Source organism: Diabrotica virgifera, chromosome 5 (genome assembly GCF_917563875.1).
Source record: "Diabrotica virgifera virgifera chromosome 5, PGI_DIABVI_V3a".
Taxonomy (NCBI): domain Eukaryota; kingdom Metazoa; phylum Arthropoda; class Insecta; order Coleoptera; family Chrysomelidae; genus Diabrotica; species Diabrotica virgifera.
In genome coordinates, this window is record NC_065447.1 from 117,115,382 (window position 1) to 117,136,020 (window position 20,639).

General features: G+C 33.6%; 1 protein-coding gene across 1 annotated transcript in view; it reads right to left on the reverse strand.

Moving 5' to 3' along the window:
• Positions 1-4,452, reverse strand: part of LOC126885117 (delta-like protein 4) — a 141,136-nt gene extending 136,684 nt beyond the window's left edge. Inside the window, exon 1 of the mRNA XM_050651548.1 lies at positions 4,160-4,452. Coding sequence (XP_050507505.1) covers positions 4,160-4,249 — 90 coding nt within the window. The 5' untranslated portion in view covers positions 4,250-4,452. The remainder of the gene's footprint in view (positions 1-4,159) is intronic.
• Between the last annotated feature and the right edge of the window lie 16,187 nt (positions 4,453-20,639).

Consider the following 20,639-nt stretch of genomic DNA (forward strand, 5'->3'; position numbering starts at 1 on the left):
ATCAGCGAATAGTCGACCAGCGCGAGTAGAGGGGATAGCGGGGGGTGACTGTATTATGTTCTCTCGCTGACCAACTGTTTGTTGACGGTTTCTGTCTAGTTTGACTGTCTGCTAGAACAAACCTATTTACATACAATGGTTTTGAATCGTCGTCATGGAAACCAGTATCGTCGTCGTGGTAACCCATTATATTGAAAGTTTGGTTTTGACAACCTTGTCAAAGAATTAATTTGTGTTTTCACTTCTGAATAATAGTATATTACTTTATGAGGCGGCGAAGCATGACTTTTCTTGACGCGCCCGATATTACGCGCCGAACGAAGTGAGGCGCGTAATAGAGGGCAAGTCAAGAAAAGTCGCTTCTTTGCCGAATAAAGTATACTATTTTTTCTTTAAACGTAGCAATTTTCAACCATAAATATTACAATTCATACGCTATTTTTACTCGAAATTAACTGTGACAACTATCAAAGTCGTCTAGAAATAATTAAGTCGTCTGTGGGATTTGCGTCTCCCTGGTTATAGTTGTTTGACAGTTGTTTGCAATTATTATTACGACGAACTTCAGCAACACTTTTAATTGATGGAGGCGGAAATCTAGAATGCCTCAAACGACATGGGGGCTGGAAATCAAGCACGTTTGCCGAAGGATATATAGAGGATTCAATAAGAAATAAGAACGATAATGCTCAAAAAATTTTAAATCCTCATGATTCGCCAACATCGGGAATGATTGCTGAAAGTTGTGCTCGACCATCAGTATCATCAACAATTACCAATGCGTATCAAGAGTCGGGAACATTTTTGCACGGTTTCAATTTTGAAAATGCCTCATTAACTAATTGTACTTATAATATTACTATAAATAAAAATGATGTTTAATTGTTGTTAATGACATTTGTATTGTTGCTTTGTGACATGTTTCATATTGTTGCCATGACAACATTTTTCCCTCCGCCGTAAAGAAATGGGAAAAAAACTGCTGCCGGCGGAGACATCAAACTTGGACAGGATCAAGTTAGATAAGTAATGTCATCATTATTTGACGTTTGAAGAAAATAATTGTTATAACTCTATTTTTTGTGGTTTTATTCCAAACGTACAGCCCTAGAAAAAATATTGTTCCTAACTCATGCGTAAAGTGTCTTCCCCGCACTCCGCTATCGCGTCGTTCGGGTCAACGGCAGTCTCGTGCGTGAAAGTATCACTTTCCGCGCTAGTTAGGAAAATAACTATTATTTATATCTGTAATGTTTGCTAGGTTACGATGGAATGCAAAAGTGACATTTTACCCTAAAATCACATGGCGACACTTCAACAAGGTCGGTCTTATTATTGATCTGATTAATTCCGTGGCTCTCGGGTAAAAGGGCATATCTATGCAAAATGAAATTGTTCAGGAGACGAAATTGAAAGTTCAACATTTTTCTAAAATCAAATATGTTACTTTAGCCATTGTTTGGCATTTTATAATGAAAGAGAATCTAATAAACTAACTTTTGCTGCATATAAACAAGTCATACCTTACTCTAATTTGAAGTTATTAGTAGTTTTCTTCATCAGTGTACTCAGATATATCCTTTTACTCAAATGTAAATGTTACTATGTATGACATTGTACAGTAGTTTGTACTACCTTAATGGTGAAAGGCTGATATTAATAAAACGGCTTATTTACTATTAATGGTTTCTATTGTAATAAAGAATGGAAAAGAAGGTGATTATTGAAATTAAATTATTGTGCGCTGCAGAAAGGGTCATTCATCAATTTCTTCTCCATCCAGTAAGACGTCTTCAACGTTTTCATCCGATGGAATAGACCTATAGTAGTCGTGGAAGACATCGGGTATTAGCGGCAGCATGTCAATGAGGTCCTTCTTCTTAGTCGCTGAGATTGCGAGAGGACCACCGTAGGACAGTTCAGGATTCAGATGGCTGCGGAAACGGCCTCTACGGTGATAGTTTATTGTCTTGAACGACGAATCGGGATCCACTGTCTCCTTGTAAAGGACTTTTCCTGTCTCTTTTATGTAACGGAGCAACTTTATGTTCCTCCATGTAACTTTTCCGTCTTCGTTTGCTTCGTTTTTTATTTTGAAGTGCCGACTTGTACAAATTAGAGAATTGGAAAAAGTCTGACTGCTTAATTTCTGTCACAACAAATGGGTTTTTCTTCCCCGTCTGACGAACCAACTGCATCCAGTCGTGCGGGTGATAGATTGGGGTATTTGATTTTTTTTCATTTTTTCTATCAGAGCGTGATCAGAGTCACACTTTTTATAGCGCTTGTTAAAAACTTCGCCGTTTCACCAAAGGTATATAGAAAGCATTTCTTACAAACAGGCTGAAGATTTCCATTAATGCGTAGGCTCTACTTATGAGTGAGTTATATTGCAATTTTTTGTGTTCCTGTTATTTTTCTTAATGTTTGTGTCTTCTTTGGCTCGGTAGTTATTAAATTTGCAATATAACTTACACGTTTCGAGTAATCACACATATTCCAGTAGTCTGTAAAAATGTGCAAGCGGTTTTCATCTGTAATTCTTTCAGCACATTTAAGCTTACAAGAGTCTAGTGGCTTGCACTCTCTTTTCGTCAGGCCACTATCTCGTTTTGCAAATTTAATAGAAATAAAAATAAAAAGACCGTTGCACGACGCCCTTTGATATGATCAATATGTTGGTAAAGAGAAAAGTAGGTCCAGTGAAATATTTACCAATATTAATTTTCGACAATGCAGCTCGTAATATTCTTTTACTCCTTTCATTTCTGAGGGTCTCCGCATCATGCTGCCTCTCCCTCCCACGTGATGATCTATTTTCCATTATTCCGCTATTGATAATGTTTTATTCTAATAATAGTAGTTAATTAACACCTCACGCATGGTAGCCTAAGATTATAACCTCAAAAGTAGAAACCACAGATGTACACGACTACAGAGGTATACGACAACACTCTAGAAACTCTAGAACAGAACTAGACTAGACCCATAGACCCAGACCGGTAGAAACAAACAACATACTTTTGGTGGCCAGGCAACCAAATCGTCGTTGGGATGTAGGTTTTCTGCCAGTGACCGTTCTTAAATACTCAACCAACGATAAAACAAAAAATTAATGAAATTACAGTTATTACATTTGAGTAAATGAACGTAAGTCGTGATATCTTGGTTTTGCACATATTATATTTAAACACTTTATACTGATTAAATTTGGGTAAATGAAGTTATGTCCAAATATCTCCTTTTACTCTAATCATAATTAGTAAATTTTGTGCATCTGATTCCAGTAAACGAAAATATCTCTAAATATCCCTTTTTACCCAAACGTAATTCTTGCATCCTTGGTTCATATATGATTCAGGTAAAGAGAATTATCTACTAATATAACATTTTACCCCAATTTATTTTGTAAATACATTTGGAAACTAAAGCATATCTGGAATTATTCCTCTTTACTCCATTGTAAACGCTAATTTTGTTCAATGACTCCCTTTTCACATGTCAAAATCTAATGGAAATATTTAGATTGTAAAATATATCCTTTTACCCAAATGAAGAGCACAAAATTTACTTTATTTTCATATTTTTACCTCATTTCGGGAAAAATTTGAGATATGCCCTTTTACCCGAGAGCCACGGAATTTTTGCTTTGATCTTTTTTGTGAATACCATCTCCAATATCCTACAATTTAGTTAAAAATATGTTACAATATTTGGGAGAGAGATACAGTTGGGATATATTGTATACATATGAAGAGAAATACGGTATTGTACAAAAAATATTTTTGTGAGAGAATCTTTTCCTAAAGATATTCAAATTGTTATTCAAGATTCGTCTATGAACTTGATTCGTTTATACGAGTAAACTGGGATATTTTATACCGAGTAACTAGGCCAATTAATTTGGATTCCGATTCCTTTATATAAAATATGAAAAATGAAGCAATTATAAGAAATTATTAAATTAGTTTTCTAATCTGATAATTACAAAAATATTGATATATTTATGACGATAGTGACGGTGGGTACTAAGCAAGTACATGGCTTGTTTTATAAAATTTAAATTTACACCACATAAAACTTCTAAAATTAATATAATCTTGCTAAATGGATCACTTTAATACCAACCTCAGTCACATATAAATAAATAAAGCATTACCTGCTTTTTCCATTTCGGCATATATCTAGCACACCAAATGTTATTTACGAATAAAAATATAAGTGAAAGCCACAGCGCACTTCGTATCATGATCACTGTGTAAATACATACAATTACTTAAACCCTTTCAAGATTTTAATTATTTCTGCACACCGTTTGTAAAAATTTACAAATCAAAATAGTTATAAGTTATAAGTCACTGACAATCGCTGCACGAGAGATTGTCAAAAGTACCATGAACTTGAACGCGAACTGTTAACTGAACACCAAAGCCGAGACTAAGACGGTGACCTGGATTAGCTCTTTCATTATTGTTTTAGATAACTGTAAATGGAAGTAAGAAGCCTCTAGTAGCATACTAACCAGATGCATTTTTAATCTACGTTATTTACGTTGATAACCAATTCGAGCCGTGGACTCCTAAAAAAGTGAAAGAGGAGAAAAGTTTAAAATTGATATAATACATCTAATTAACTATATCCATAGAAACTTTTTTTACACACTATTGCTTGAACTATGTTAAGGTATACGCAACTGCCCACATAACAATTTCATGTTCTTAGTAGATTCATAGAACATACTTTTCAGAAAAAGTATATACTGAGAATATGCGTAATTACCATTGCGAATGTGCAGAGCAGATACTGAGTATATACTACATTACAGTACTTAAACGTTCTATGTATATACTTAGAATGTACTACCGCACTTCTTGTCAGTATATACCAAGAACATACTTTTTAGAAGGTTCTAAGGAGGTGCTATAAACCTTCTATTTATATACTTAGAATGTACTATCGCACATATTTTTAGTACTTGGGAAGGATATTCCAAGGAAGTGCTATATACCTTCTAGTTATATACTTAGAATGTTCTATCGCACATATTTTTAGTATATGGGAAGAATATTTCAAGGAAGTGCTATATACCTTCTATTTATATACTTAGAATGTACTATCGCACATATTTTTAGTATATGGGAAGAATATTCCAAGGATGTGCTATATTTCTCAGAAGTATGTTTTCAACATCACCCAATCTCATCCTAGGTTCTACTAATATATTATATTTACATATTCTAATTGCATATGAGAATGTATTTATTACATTCTACAATATTACGTAAAGAGTAAGTATAAAATATATAAACTTTAGTTATTGTTGTTCTGAAGCTATTTTCTTGTGGCATTTTTATGATTAATTATTTATATGGGAAATAAGCCACAATTAAAATGAAAAAAATAATGTTATTAACGTTTCGACGCCCAAATCGGGTGCCGTTGTCAAAATACAAAATATTACTAAAATAAACAAAAGTGTTGCTGCTAAGCAAAAAAATTCTTCTAATAATTTATTTAATCTCACTCATTTATATTGGCAATTCAGACATATTTATACTATACATTTTAAAGTAATATTTTGTATTTTGACAACGGCACCCGATTTGGGCGTCGAAACGTTAATAGAATTATTTTTTTCATTTTAATTGTGGCTTATTTCCCATATAAATAATTAAACTTTAGTTAGTTATACAGTGAGCACATAAAGGTTGGAATAAATTCATTTTCTCAAGAATGGACGATTTTGGAAAAAAATCCCGAAACAGGTAAATTTTTATTTTTAAATTACAACTTTTTGGCATATATATCATATTAGAGACGTCACCCATCTGGGCGCGATGACGTCATCGATGGTTTTTTTAAATGAGAATAGGGTCGTGAGATAGCTTATTTGAAAGGTAATTCTATACTCAGTAATATATACATTAACATAATTATTTATACCGGGTGTCTAAAAATTTTTTTTTTGAATTAAATTTATTAACATAAAGAGAAGAATGTACGTAATTTATTTAAATTAAAATACATTTTACTGCTCTCACAAAACAGAAAAAAAGTTTATTTGAAAAATAATCATTGCATTTCGCTTAAATTAAATGTTCAAACTGTCAAGAGGCAGATGGATGGCTGCTTTAATATTGAATTTAAGCAAAAAACAATATCTATTTGTCAAATAAACATTTTTTCCTGTTTTCTGATAGCAGCATAATGGATTTTCAATTAAATAAATTACACACATTCTTCTTTTTATGTCAATAAAATAAAAAAATATTTTTGGACACCCTGTACAAATAATTATGTTTATGTTTGTATCAGTGAATAGAGAATTGAATTACCTTTCAACTGACCCATCACACGACCCCTATTCTTATTTAAAAAAATCATCGATGACGTCATCACGCCCATATGGGTGACGTTACTAGTAAGATATATATGCCAAAAAGTCGTAATTTAAAAATAAAAATTCACCTGTTTCGGGATTTTGTTTCCAAAATCGTCCGTTCTTGAGAAAATGAATTTATTCCAACCTTTACATGCTCACTGTATAGGTACCTATGTATAATAAATATTACATGGGTAAGTAGGTATATATAAAATATAAGTATAATATTTAGTTATTATGTGCACATCAAAACAAAAACGCTGCTTATATATTATATAATAGCCAAATATATATAATATGTATGTAAGTTACTAAAATTTATAGGTATCTACATATATACATTATACATACTTTTACTTACAAGGTATTTAGGAAATATTGAAGTACCAATATGAATTTATTATTTTCAAGCTGCTTTTTATGTTCTTAAAAATGTTTTAGTCCTTGAAGCTAGAAATACTTCGTCTTCGCTTCGTCCTAACAGCGTAGACATAAATGCCTAACTGTACTGGAAACTATTTTCATATTTTGCCCTTGTTACCTACCCCCTTCCCTTGTGTAGGTATAAAATATGCAATGCAAGGGTCAGAATGACAATGAATGGCCGTTTCCGGATTCCCGAAAATTATAGGTAAAAATACTCATGGTATAAACTCAAATCAAAATGGTATAATCATTTCAATTGAAAACGAAACGAGAATTTCTCATTTTTTTTCAATAGAATTAAGTTTTAACCTTTTTTACCATACAATTAAAACGGTTTAAAAAAATGAATTAGATAGTTCAGTAGTACCTACCCAAATACCTAAATTTTATTAGTTATTTTTAACGCGAAGTTGATAATCTATACGCTAACATTTTCTTCTTCCTATAGGTACATGCAGTACATTATTTTTAAGATATTTTAAAAGTATATACAAGTATGTGTTAAGCATATACCTACTTTTGCATATACTTACGCATATACTAAAAATATTCGATTAAGGTATATTCTAAGAATAAACTTTCACGAACATTCCGAGATACTACGTACACGAATGTGCTAAGTATATTCGGTGCAAGAATATTCTTTGAAGCACATGCAAAGAAAATGAAATTTAGAATGTTTTTTATGGTACATGCTATGCTTGTACTACGCATATACTAAAAAGGATATACTTCGACGAATGTTGGTAGGATATGCTTAGAACATGATGCGAACATCATTGTTATATGGGTGTACAGTATTTAGATTTTCACCAAATGCAATCAGTACAACATTTTTTAAATTAAACATTTCTAAAATAATATGTTTCCATATTTCACCATTTTGTCGTTGTACAAAGCCCAAGCGTCTCTAACTGTGATATTAATTCTAATAATATCATTAACCATATTTATTTAGCGTACCGCTGCATCACAGTTAAGTTTTTATGTATCGGTAAAGAGGACAATACATTACAAACAGTAAATAATAATAGGAAATTTTTACAAACAAAAATTTCATTGACAAATATATTTAATTGTCTATTTGGTCACGATCTGATCGTGTATTCTTGGACTAGATGTTAAACCGTTTACTTGCATCACCGCAATGGTAATTTGGAGAGGGTATTTTTCTAAATCTGATAAGTGAGTCGAAGCACCTGCCACAGTTTGTTCTTATTCTGTTCACTTTGGATTCGTCTTCTTCTTCTTTACCTAACACTGATATAGTCTAGTCCATAGGTTACGCTACAAGCCGACAGGTAATCTTTAACTTAATTTTGTTTTTTTTTTCTTCAGCCGATTAAAATTTGTAGGTATTTTCTACTGAACAGGAAGAACTTTTGAGTGGTTATTTAAAAGAGGCTTCCTATATTTATCAGGGTCTATGCCCTAAAGAGTTCCGAAAACTTGCCTTTGAATATGCATCCAAAATAAATACGATATTTATTTCCTAAGCCTTGCCTGAGCCTTGGAAAAATATAAAGGTGGCAGGAGAGGGCTGGTTCTCCAATTTCTTACGGAGAAATCCCTCTTTATTTATTCGAACTCCAGAAGCAACTACTTAGGTTCGTGCATCCAGCTTCAACCGAACGAATGTTAGAAATATTTTTGAAAATTTGGAAACAGTATTAAAGAGGAACAAGTTTGATCCAGCAGACATTTGAAACATGCACGAGACCGGCTTGGCTACTGTTCAAAAACCAAATAGGGTAGTAGCTAGGCGGGGTTTTAAACAAATAGGCAGAATTACATCTGCAGAGCAAGGAACTCTTGTTACGTCAGCAGTAGCTGCTTCGGCTTGAGGTAACAGTATCCCTCCATTCTTTATTTTTCCTCGCGTCAATTTATGGGAACATTTCCTTGAGGAATCTCCGGAAGGTAGCTCGGGTAATGCAAATTCATCGGGGTGGATGGTAGAAGTGAACTTCATTAAGTTTGCTTATAGTTTTGGCGAATATACCAGAGCTACAAGATAAAGGCATGTACTCCCTTTATTGGATAATCACGATTCCCATCTCTCCATTGAAGCCCTTTATATTTTTAAAAATAATGGTGTGGTGGTGGTGTCTTTTCCCCGACACTCCAGTCATAAATTGCAACCGTTAGACCGGTCAGTGTATGGACCACTAAAAAAGTATTTCAATGGGGGATGTGATACCTGGATTACTAATAACCCAGGTAAACCGATGACGATTATTCAATTCTTCCAAAAATTGTTAAGTCAGCATTAGCGCTAGCATGTACCCACCAAAATATAACATCGGGATTTGTTTGTACTGAAAGATGTCCCTTTAACCGAAATATTTTTTGGAGCAAGATTCCTTACTTGCTTATATAACCGATAGGCCTCCAAATACAGTGATTACACCAAATTCGATGAATAATAGCACATTAGAAATTGATGCGTCCCCCAAATTAACTACTCCCCCAAAAAAAGACAAACAATCATCTTGAAGATAAGGAGAATTTGATGGATGCTATAAATAATGACGTCTCTTTGAAAGATCTGTTAGACGCCGGACCGTCACATGTTCCTTCTCCCATTTGTGAGATATCTGTGGAAGAAATAAGACCGTTACCAAAAGCAGGAGAGAAAACAAGTAAAACAGGAGGCAGAAAATGTAAAACAACAGCAATTTTAACATATACACCAATAAAAGATGAGATTGAGTTAGAGAAGCAGCAGAAAAAAAAAGAAAACGACAAAGCAAAGTAAAGCAGGTTTAAAAAACTGTAAAAAGAGACATAATATGTTCTAAAGAAATGAAAGCCAAAGAGATAGATTCATAGTCAAAAGAGGACAAATGCTTCTGTCTATTATGTCTCGAATCATTCTCTAATAGTGTTAGTAAGGAGAAATGGGAACAGTGCACTAAATGTAAAGACTGGGCTCATGAAGCTTGCACAGCTGGAGATATCCTTTTTTTGTATGCGATAACTGTTTGTCCGATACGGATTAATGATGGTATATTTTTACAAATATATTTTTATTGATATTATCGTTTTGTATATTTATTTTAAAATTTTAAAGTATAAGCATACTTACCCCGATCATGTGGCCCACTTGTCCCGCTTTAGGGGTTAGTTCGCCCACTGGACCAGCCGAACAAAAATATGTATAATCCCTTTAAACATTTGTTTTTGATTATTTATTCCTACTGTAATAATATTATAGTGCTCACACCTTGTATAATATTTATATAATATTATAATGTATAATAGTTCAGAAAAAGTAATCTAGTTTCATGTAATTGTAAAAAATCAAAATCCAAAAAGTGGGCCTACTAACCCAGGTCTCTCCTATATGTCAGAAATAAAATAGAAATGAAAGTCAATGGAATAATATAAGAACCCATAGAAACAAATACAGGAATCGGGCAATGAGATTTACTAAGGCCTCTACTGTTTAACATAATGTTGGATGCAATAATTAAACAAGTGAAGAAAACAAGAGGGTACGAAATTGGTGATAGAGAGGTAAAAATACTCTCGCTGTTACGATGATGACACCGTCTTAATAGCAGAGTGAAAAGACAACCTATAAAGAATACTGCACGAATTCAAAATTTACGCAAAAGAAATGAATGTCAAAATATCAGCCCAAAAAACAAAAAGCCTACTAATAGCCAAAGAACCAAAAAGATGCAAATTGGAGTTAGATCATCAAATTATACAACAAGCAATGACTTTCAAATACCTGGGAATTAATATATCAGCCGACAACAGTATCGAAGAACGGGTAAAAGACTAAATAATTAAAGCCAGTAGAACAGCCGTATGCCTAAACGACACAATTTGGAAAAACAAACAAGTAAGAGTGGAAACAAAGGCCCGTATATTATAGAAGTCAGTTATTAGGCCAGATACGATTTACACGGCCGTAACAAGACCAGACACAAGCAAAACACAAAGACATATGGAGACCAAAGGAATAAATATTTTAACCCGGCACCTGCCACGTGGCTTTGCAAGGCATCAACTGCCACGTGGGGTGCTCACAGCACCCCTTAACAATTTTCTGTGATCTACTTGTTTATAAACAAAATAATGTGTTGAGTTATACAAGTATATAAAAAAAAGAGGTTTTATTAACTTATTAGCTACTAATATATTATAAAAGTTAAAAAATAAAATTAAAAAGGTGTTATAAGCAAATTAACGAGTACCGACCCATAATAAATGAAGTGAAGTAAAATATCTAAAAAAATTAAGATTTATTGAGTATAGAGATTGAGTATAGATTACAATAAAAAAATGTAAAACTGACCGGTTTATCAAAAACACAAAAAAAATTTAAAACTTAAACTGGCAGATAATGACACACCGATTCGACTTTAGAGCTACAAGTTCAGAATGACACTAAATAACCGCTTCAAACGTAAACAGATCTATGCTATATAATATTATAGAAAGCTACTATGACGCACAACACGGTTAACAAACTTGAAATACCAAATATTTGATGAAAATATGTTATGGGGTGCTGCTAGCACCCCACGTGGCATGTGCCGGGTTAAGAAGGATTGCTGGAAAAAGACTACAGGACAGGGTAAGAAGTGAGGAAATCAGATGCCTATATGGGGTAGACAATATAAATACCTAAGTAAAGAAGAGAAAACAATAGGGGAATCAATACATAAGCAGCATGTCTGAATCAAATGTAGTACGAGCAAGTCACTGTTAGGCAAACGGAGTATAGGACGCCCAAGGATAAGATGAAACGACAATTTAGGGGCAGAATAAAAGGCGCCGTTGAAGAAAAATAGGCAGGAAGGCCTATATAAAAGAAAAAGAACAAGAAGAAGAGGAAGAGAAAGCTGTTTAATAGTTTTCTTTGTATGATTCCCGGTTCTGCTATTGTCTGGCTCTTCTTCGTTTCCTATACCATAATACAGTTGTTTATCGCGTTTCCTTTTTTCTTCTTTATCGATGATTATTCTGTCGTCTTCATGATCTAATATTTCATACACTTTCTCCTCCTGTTTTGAAAAAACTGTGCTTATAATAATATCCTTTCTTACCATTTAATTTATACCGATCCAGATTAGCTTCATATAAAGCTTCTAAGTTCTACAGTAACTAATGATACTAATCAATTATGAAGCTAGTGATGACAAAGATGTCAAAACTCATCCTGAACTTTTTAAATAAATTACTGTTTTTACAAGTTATGGTGTCACTTAAAGATTAACAATCGCTATTAACTCACAAACGATATTAGAGAGATTCTTTTCATTATGGACTAATCAATACATTTATTTTAACACATTGTTTTTTATGTTCCCTAATATTTATTTTAAATAGTTTATTATAAATAAAAAGTATGCAGTATTACTGTTTGTTTCTGTATAAAGAATTCAGTCAAGATGTAAGATTTTTAAAGTTTTTTTTATTATTACAGAAATAATAGAATTACTGATATTTTTCATTAAATATAAAGTTACTTTTAGTATTTATAAATAAATGTAATTTTTGATATTACTATAATAGTATTCATTTTAAATAAAAAGATTAGAAAATAGGTACATATTCTACTTATTTTTCGAATATATGTTTTGGATTAAAAATTTTAAAAATCATACAGAAGTAAAAAACTTCATCTGTACAATGGTATAAAAAGTTTATTAAAAACTATTAAAAGTCATCCAAAAGGATCTGCAAAAGGTTTTCGATCTAGATCAGATCATCTTCAGTGCGTTCTGCCTAGTACATGGAACTAGCAACCTTATGAAAATGGTAACATCGAGAAATATGGTTTACATGATAATTCTATTAATAATTTTTCTACTAACCTTGGCAAAATTAAAATTTTTACTTTTTTAAATAGTTTTTGAGGGTTAAAAATGGCCGATTTCGCACTTTTGAAATTTTTAATCGCTTATATATGTTTTTTTCTTTACGTGCCATCTCCGCGACGAAGGTTAGCAATCATCATTACTATTCTCACTTTTGACACTACAGCCCGAAAGAGTTCAGTTGAGCTGCATCCAAACCATTCTCTGAGATTTCTCAGCCAGGACATTTTTCTCCTACCTATGCTGCGCCTTCCTTGAATCTTTCCCTGCATAAATAATTTAAGGAGTTCATATCTATTTATATATGTCACAAACTATCAACTTTAGAGATAAGTGACTACAGATCTTTTCGGTTTGAAATGATCCAAAAAACCTAAAAAAAACTTTTAACCCCCAAAATATGTACCTTTCGATTTACCTGGCAGATACTTTTGCTTACTCTAATCGCCTATCAATTTTTTTCCATAACTATCAATAAATAAACTAAGTTATATTAAATTTTGAAGTTTACGGGAGTAAGTTTATTTTTTAATTATTTATTTTACATTTTAAAAAATAAAAGCGATGACAACGTGCAGGACAGTTGCTTGCCAGTTCATAGTTTTTAGCCTTGGTGTGCTATGACTTTCACTCTACAAATTTCTAGCCTTACAGGAAGAGTGTTACTTTAAAGGGTTCACTAGCTCTGTTACTATAACTTCGAGGGGGGTTTTTAATGTCAAACGCTGAGCGCACGTACATTTGAAACAAGTACAGTACCTGGCCAAATTACTAGGCCAAGCAAGGAAAAATTCACTAAATGAAGTTAGTTCTCTCACGATTATGAATATATTTGAAAAAATATTGTTTTATCCCTTTTTTGTGGACTGTAACTCTTGAGGTGCGTATCCATTAGGTTCGCTGCTCCGCGCTCCCTGTAACTTTAAGGTGCGTTCCTTTTTTGTGCATATTAACTTTAAGGTTCGTATCCATTAGGTTTGCTGCTCCGCGCTCCCTGCAACTGCTCCAATCGATACGACATGCGCTCCTTTACAGATAAAGGTGCGTATCGATTAGGTTCGCGCTCCGCTCGGCGCTTTAATTGGTGGCGATTTATATGTAGAGGAGCGCACGCCGTATCGATTGGAGCAGTTGCAGGGAGCGCGGAGCAGCAAACCTAATGGATACGCACCTTAAAGTTAATATCCACAAAAAAGGGAACACAACAGTATTTTTTTCAAATATGTTCATAATCATGAGAAAAATAACTTCATTTTTTTTTTATTTTACAAAATAGTCGCATCAACCTCGGAGGTTATTAGCGACATATACATATACATAAGGTAATTTATTTACAAATGTTAGATTTTGTTAAATACATTGATATCTTTAAGGAATTTTACCAAGTGTTCAATTTTACAATTTTCTCCTAAGATTTCACTTGCTGATCCGATGATGTGGTTGTTCTGTCTCTGCAACTGGTATTTTGGACACTCTGCAAGTACATGCTTAACACTTAGTGGGATATTACAGTTTTCACATAAAGTGGGATTAGTGTGACCAATTATGTGTCCGTGGGTAAGTCGGGTATGTCCTAGACGAAGGCGAGTAACAATGACATGGTGAGTTCTGTTGTGAATTTGAGATTTCCACGGTTTTACAAACGTTTTCACTTCGCGAAGTTTTGAAGTTGAACTGTCCCACTGGTTTTGCCACAGATTTTTGACTTTCACGTTAATAAATGATTTTAAATCATTAAGAACTACATCTCTCACTTCACTCGCGGTTTCACTGTCTCTGGCTTGTTGGGCTGTCCGATCCGCCGCTTCATTTCCTTGGAGGCCAATGTGTGAAGGAACCCATAGGAATTGTACAATATGGTTGTTGTTTTGAATGGTAGCTAGTTCTTTTTTAATTAGGAGAGCAATTGGATGCTTCGTGTACAGTTGGTTAATGGTATGGATGGAACTGAGTGAATCGGTAATTATAAGAGCATTGGATATATTACTGGAGTTAATAGGAACGAGAGATTGATAGATGGCGTATAGCTCGCCAGTATGTATACAGCTTAAGGATGGTAGTTTATACTCAAGTGTACTATTTGGAGTAATGACAGCTGCCCCAACTCCAGTAGATGTTTTAGAAGCGTCTGTATATATATGATAGGATTTAGAAAATTTTGTTAGTTTGTTGATGAAAGTATTTTTTATTAAAGAGTGTGGAGTCTCGTTCTTTCTAAAGATGTTTAAGGATGTATCGGATTGAGGAATGCTTAATGTCCAAGGAGGAGGAATTTCTATGAAGTTGGAATAGGTATTTGGATCGGAATTTGTAAAGTCCTAAGGGTTTGCCTAACTCTTTCGTAGAATGGCGGTCTCATGTTCCTATTTTCAGTATATAGGTTTTTAAAACGATCAGTGAATATGTTATTTCTAGATGGATTGTTTGGATTAGAATTAGCAGCAAATGCGTATGTAAGAGTTAAGTGCATCCTTCTATATTCAAGTGATGGCTCTCCAGTTTCTGCTCGTAAACTTTCTATTGGGCTGGTCCGAAATGCTCCCGTAGCTATTCTTAATGCCGTATTTTTGATTACGTCAAGGTGGTGTAATAAGGATTCTTTCGCAGATGCATATACTATGGAACCGTAATCTATTTTAGATCTAATTAGGGTTTTATAAATATGGATTAGGCAGTTATAGTCAGCTCCATAGTTTTTATTAGAGAGAGTTTTCATAAGATTAATTCCATTTTGGCATGTTTTTTTTATTTGTAGAATGTGTTTTTTCCATGTGAGTTTCGTATCAAAAATCATCCCTAAAAACCTAATGTCATCGGCATAATTCAGGATTTGGTTACATAATTTTAGTTGCGGTTTATTCGGATCACGTTTCTTTGAAAATAACAAACACTTCGATTTGCTGAGTGAAAACTGAAATCCTGTTTTCTTCGACCAGTTTTCGAGTTCATGAAGTGAGGTTTGTAAGTGACGCTGTACTGATGAGATGTTTTTTCCTGAAGATACTAATACCAGATCATCCGCATATAATCTGCCATGAACTAAGCTGGAGTTTGATGCTATAATATTATTAATGGCAATTAAAAATAACGTTGCGCTTATTACAGACCCCTGAGGGGTGCCATTTGCTTGAAGTCTTATTGAAGATGTGCAGTGATTGACTCTTACTTGAAGATTGCGTTGTTTAAGGAAATTTGAAATGAAATTAATGATATTACCTCTAATATTCCAAGTGTGTAATGATCTGGTAATATCGTAACGCCATGCTGTGTCAAATGCTTTTGTAATGTCTATGAATACTGCAATAGTTTCCTGTTTGTTTGCGAAAGATTCAAGAATTTCAGATTCTAAATCAATGAGGTTATCAGTAGTAGTTCGATTTTGTCGAAATCCACTTTGCTCGTTAACCAGGAGGTGATTTTCTTCTAATATCCATAGCAATCTTTTATTAACTATTTTTTCCATGACTTTGCACATTACATTGGTGAGAGAGATGGGTCTATATGAGGAAACTTTAGTTCGTGCATTGTTAGGTTTGAGAATAGGTATAATTATTGAATCACTCCAGGAGGTTGGAAAGACATTATTTAACCATATTCGATTGAAAATTTTTAGAAGAGTACACCTTGCATTGTCTGGCAGTTTTTCCAAGAATACTAAAGGTATATTATCGGGTCCAGGAGCAGAGTTTTTTGTAGTATTAAGGGCAAAGTTAAGTTCATCTAAGGTTAAAGGGATATTGAAGGAACTGTTATCTCTATCTTCACAATCGAGCTGTTGTTTTTTTGTGATGATTTTGTGTTGTATAAACTCTTCGGAATAGTTGCTATTGCTGGAGTTTTTTTCGAAGTATGTAGCAAAAGCATCAGCTATTTCATTAGGTTTTGTTATTATGTTAGTATTATGAGTAATAAAAGGCACTTGGTAAAATTTGTTTTTTCCTGATATTTTACGAATATTGGCCCAGACTGTAGATAAAGGTGTTGTACTGTTTATATTTGAGACAAATTTCCTCCAGTTGGTTTTTCGAGCATTTTTTGTTATATATCGAGCATGTGCTCTCTGTTTTTTGTATTCAGTTATGTTAGTTGTGTGACTATGTTTTTTCATTCTATTAAAAGATGCTTTATATTGCTTGATTGCATTTTGACATTCCGTATTCCACCATGGTAGAGGTCTGTGTTTCCTTAATATTTTAGTTTTTCCTATATGTGTTTCTGCCGCGTATGTAATAATATTCGTAAAAATGTTGAGAGTTTCATTTATATCAGTGTTTTCAAAACTAGATTCTTGTGATTTTATGCCTGTTTCTATGGCATCAGCATACTTGTACCAATTAGCGTTTTTCAGGTTCCATTTTCGGACTGGTTGGTATTCAGAGATATTGTCATCAGAAAATACAGACATTTTTATTGGGTAATGGTCGCTCCCATACAAAAAGGGTAGGGGATCCCAATTAAGAGCACTTGAAAGAGTTGGATCACAAATCGATAGATCGATTGCCGATGTTGTACCAGTATGTACATTAAATCTGGTTGGTCTTCCATCATTGAGAATGTTTAAATTTTCTTCAGTTAACAAGTCTTCGATTAGTCTGCCTTTGATATTAAAATTTGTTGAGCCCCACATTGGGTTGTGACTATTGAAATCTCCTACTATTAGTCTGGGCATAGGTATTTGTGAAATGAGTGCTTTTAAGTCGGTTAAGGTGATAAGTGTGTTTGGGGGAGTATAGATGCAACATATATTAATGCATTGGGAAGCTTTAACTGAGACGGCTACAGCTTCGATGTCTGTTTTTAGTGGAATCGTTTGTGCTTCAAGAGTATTTTTAACATAAATGGCCACTCCACCACTTGCTTTTTCCTGGTTGTTCCTATTTTTATAAAATGTTGAAAAATTTTTAAATGTGTGGCAATATTGGTCTTTGAAATTCGTTTCTTGGAGACAAATGATAGCGGGGGTAATATCATTAATTAAAAGTTTTAGCATTTCATAATGGGTATAAAACCCATTTATATTCCATTGTAATAAATTGAATGTTATAGTTATAATTATTGAATGTTCAGCTCCTGGGATAATTCAGTCGATGTATCCGTGTCAGGTTCTTCATCCTCGTAGTTGTCTTTTGTGAGCTGTCTCGTAATTTTTTTATTAAGCTTTGTACATTTCAATTTTAATGAGCGTTCGGATGTATATGAATGAATTTTGGTTATGAGTTTTTTAAATCCTAGAATGTCTACTGTATATTTATTTATAACGCTGATAACATCTTTTGTTCCATGAGCGTTTTCAAATAAATCAACTGTTTCCTCAAAAGTTAATATTTGCTTTTCGGAATTGAATAATTCTTTAATTGGTTGCATTAGCGTTTCTAATGGTATTGTTGATATTTTTGTTTTTATTCTTTTTTGTTTCTGAGTTGGCTTTGAAAATACATCGTCACTAGCTGATGTCTCAATCGGGGGTTATATTGCTTCAGATACAGTTCGTTTGGAGGATGATTTAGATGTATTTTCTTCGTTGGATACGCTAAATTCTTTTGGTGCTGGATTCTCTTTATTTTCATTAACCGAGCAAGAATTATTGCTTAGACTGGAAGATGAAGGCTGGTTAGTTATGAATATGTGAGGTGAGGGGGCTGATGAGGTGGATATATTTGGTTTGGATATCACTGGCATTGTATTATCTGTAGTTGATGTATCAAGAGGTGTTAGGTTGGTTGTAGATAATATTTTTGTTAGTGGCGTTGAATTATTTGATATGTTTGTAGAAGTGCATGTTGTTGAAGGTGTAATAGCAGTCGTTTCTGTTGAAGTTACTGTACTAGGTTCGTTTCTGTTTGAAAGTGTAGCAGTTGGGACAGCTGTTTCTGAGTGATTTACATTTACTGAGCAACTACTGGAAATATGGCCATGTTGTTTGCAAATGAAACATAAGTTGTCTAATGTCAAAAAAATTCGATTTGTAGTATCTTCATGAGTTATTAAAATGGTATCGGGAATTGGACCTGTGGGTGGAGATACGTAAATATGTCGACGGAAATTGAGTACATGTTTGTATTCAGGATTGTTGGTTCCTATTCGCAAAAATGACATTGATGAAGTTGGTTTTAGCCCTAAGAGCAGTAGTTCGTTTTCTATTACCTTATGCGGGATAGTGGGAGAAACATTGGATATTAGGAGTCTTTCACTTGGAGTAACTAGTCTACGGACTTGAATTTGTGTATTGTTTACAGTGATGAAACCTCTACTGTTTGAAAAAAATTCATCTACGACTTGTTTGGTTGAGAAATAGATACAGATACGATTGTTGGTGATTCTTGATGACAAAATAATGTGTTTTGGACTAACTAAAACTCCTACCGCTAACAAGTATTCTTCTAATTTAACATCGTTGAGAGAATTAAAAACTACTGCTTGTAGCTTGGATGGACAGATTGTTTCTTTTTGTCTACTAGCTGCAGCAGAGTAAGATAAAGGTTTTTGTGATGTGGATTGCGATAATGATTCATCGCTATTATTAGTGACGTCGAATTCCATTTCTCAACACCATTTGATTTTCCTAAGTACGGACCTGTTCCGCTTCGGATTTTGGTAATTGTCTTTAAAGACAAAAAATTGGTGTCGATCAATGACTGGTGTTGTTTATTGACGGTTTTATAAAATTCTTTGGTTATGAAATACTTATTAATAGAAAAATATGTACTCACAGAAAATGTTTTTCTATACACACTTAACTAACACTATTATACTTGATGTTAACGTAGTGCAAGAATACTATGATTGGTTTTTGTAAGTTAAATTTACTATTTGTCAGGATCGATCAAAAAGCATGTGTGCTTATTCGATATCAGTGCCGGACCATCAAAAAAAAATAACTTCATAATATAGTAATTTTTCCCTACTTGGCCTAATAATTTGGCCAGGTACTGTAGGTAATAGTCAGTATTTATTTTTACATGTTTTCTCTTTGCAAATTTTATATACAACATCGACGACAACTTTAATTAAAACGTAAAGATTCCACGTTTATCATTTTATATTACCAATAATTAATTTAAAACCTGTAAAAATAAATATTGAATATTGCGTATTTGATTCAAATGCAAGTGCATTTAGCGTTTGACATTGAAAAGCCCCTCGAAGCTAATTCAGCCGAAATCCACGAGAGGTCGTCATTGTAACTTAACATCGCGAATTAGCAGTAAATAACAATTTTTTTTTTTGAAACATATCGTTACACATTTTTTCACAATTTCACCAATATTTCCTCTTACGCCTTTATTTCTTTTTGAAATCTCTAAACAAATTCTACAGATTCAATAAGTGGCATTCCTTGTGCTTCCACTCTTGAAATAATACCGCTTACGAATTCGTAGTTAGACTTAATAAGTGCTAATTCGTACTTTAAGAAGGATTTTTTAAAACCTCCTTGACACTATGGCAATGTCAGTTTTTTCATCAAAATCCGATTGTTCGACACCCAAATGCGGTATAAAAGTAAACGAATCTTTAAGTTCAGCATTTGAGAGTTTTCAAGTCATAAATATTAATAAATTTTCCCAGATGCTTACCTATTTAGTTTAAGAGTTGGGAGCGGATTTTGTGCGTGATAAGTAATATGGAAAAACTATATGGGGATATGTTGAACTAGTTGTGTACATTTCTTTCCCCAACGGCCGGAAACCAGAGTGGGAGCCGAGGGTAGATATCAGGGGTCAAAGTCGCCGTTTTTATTATTTTTTTGTGACGCTCTTGATAGAGATAGTGCACCAAAATTTGGGAATAAGTAGACCATGACATAACTAAGTAAAATCCCCAGAGCCGGAAACCAGATTGGGGGACTAGGGTAGTTATAAGGGGTAAATATTGCGGTTTTCATTTTTTTTTTGACGCTCATGATCGAGATAGTGCACCAAAATTTGGCAACAACTAGTTCATTACGTAAATAATTAAAATCTCCAGAGGCGGAAACCTGCGCGGCCGACAAAGGG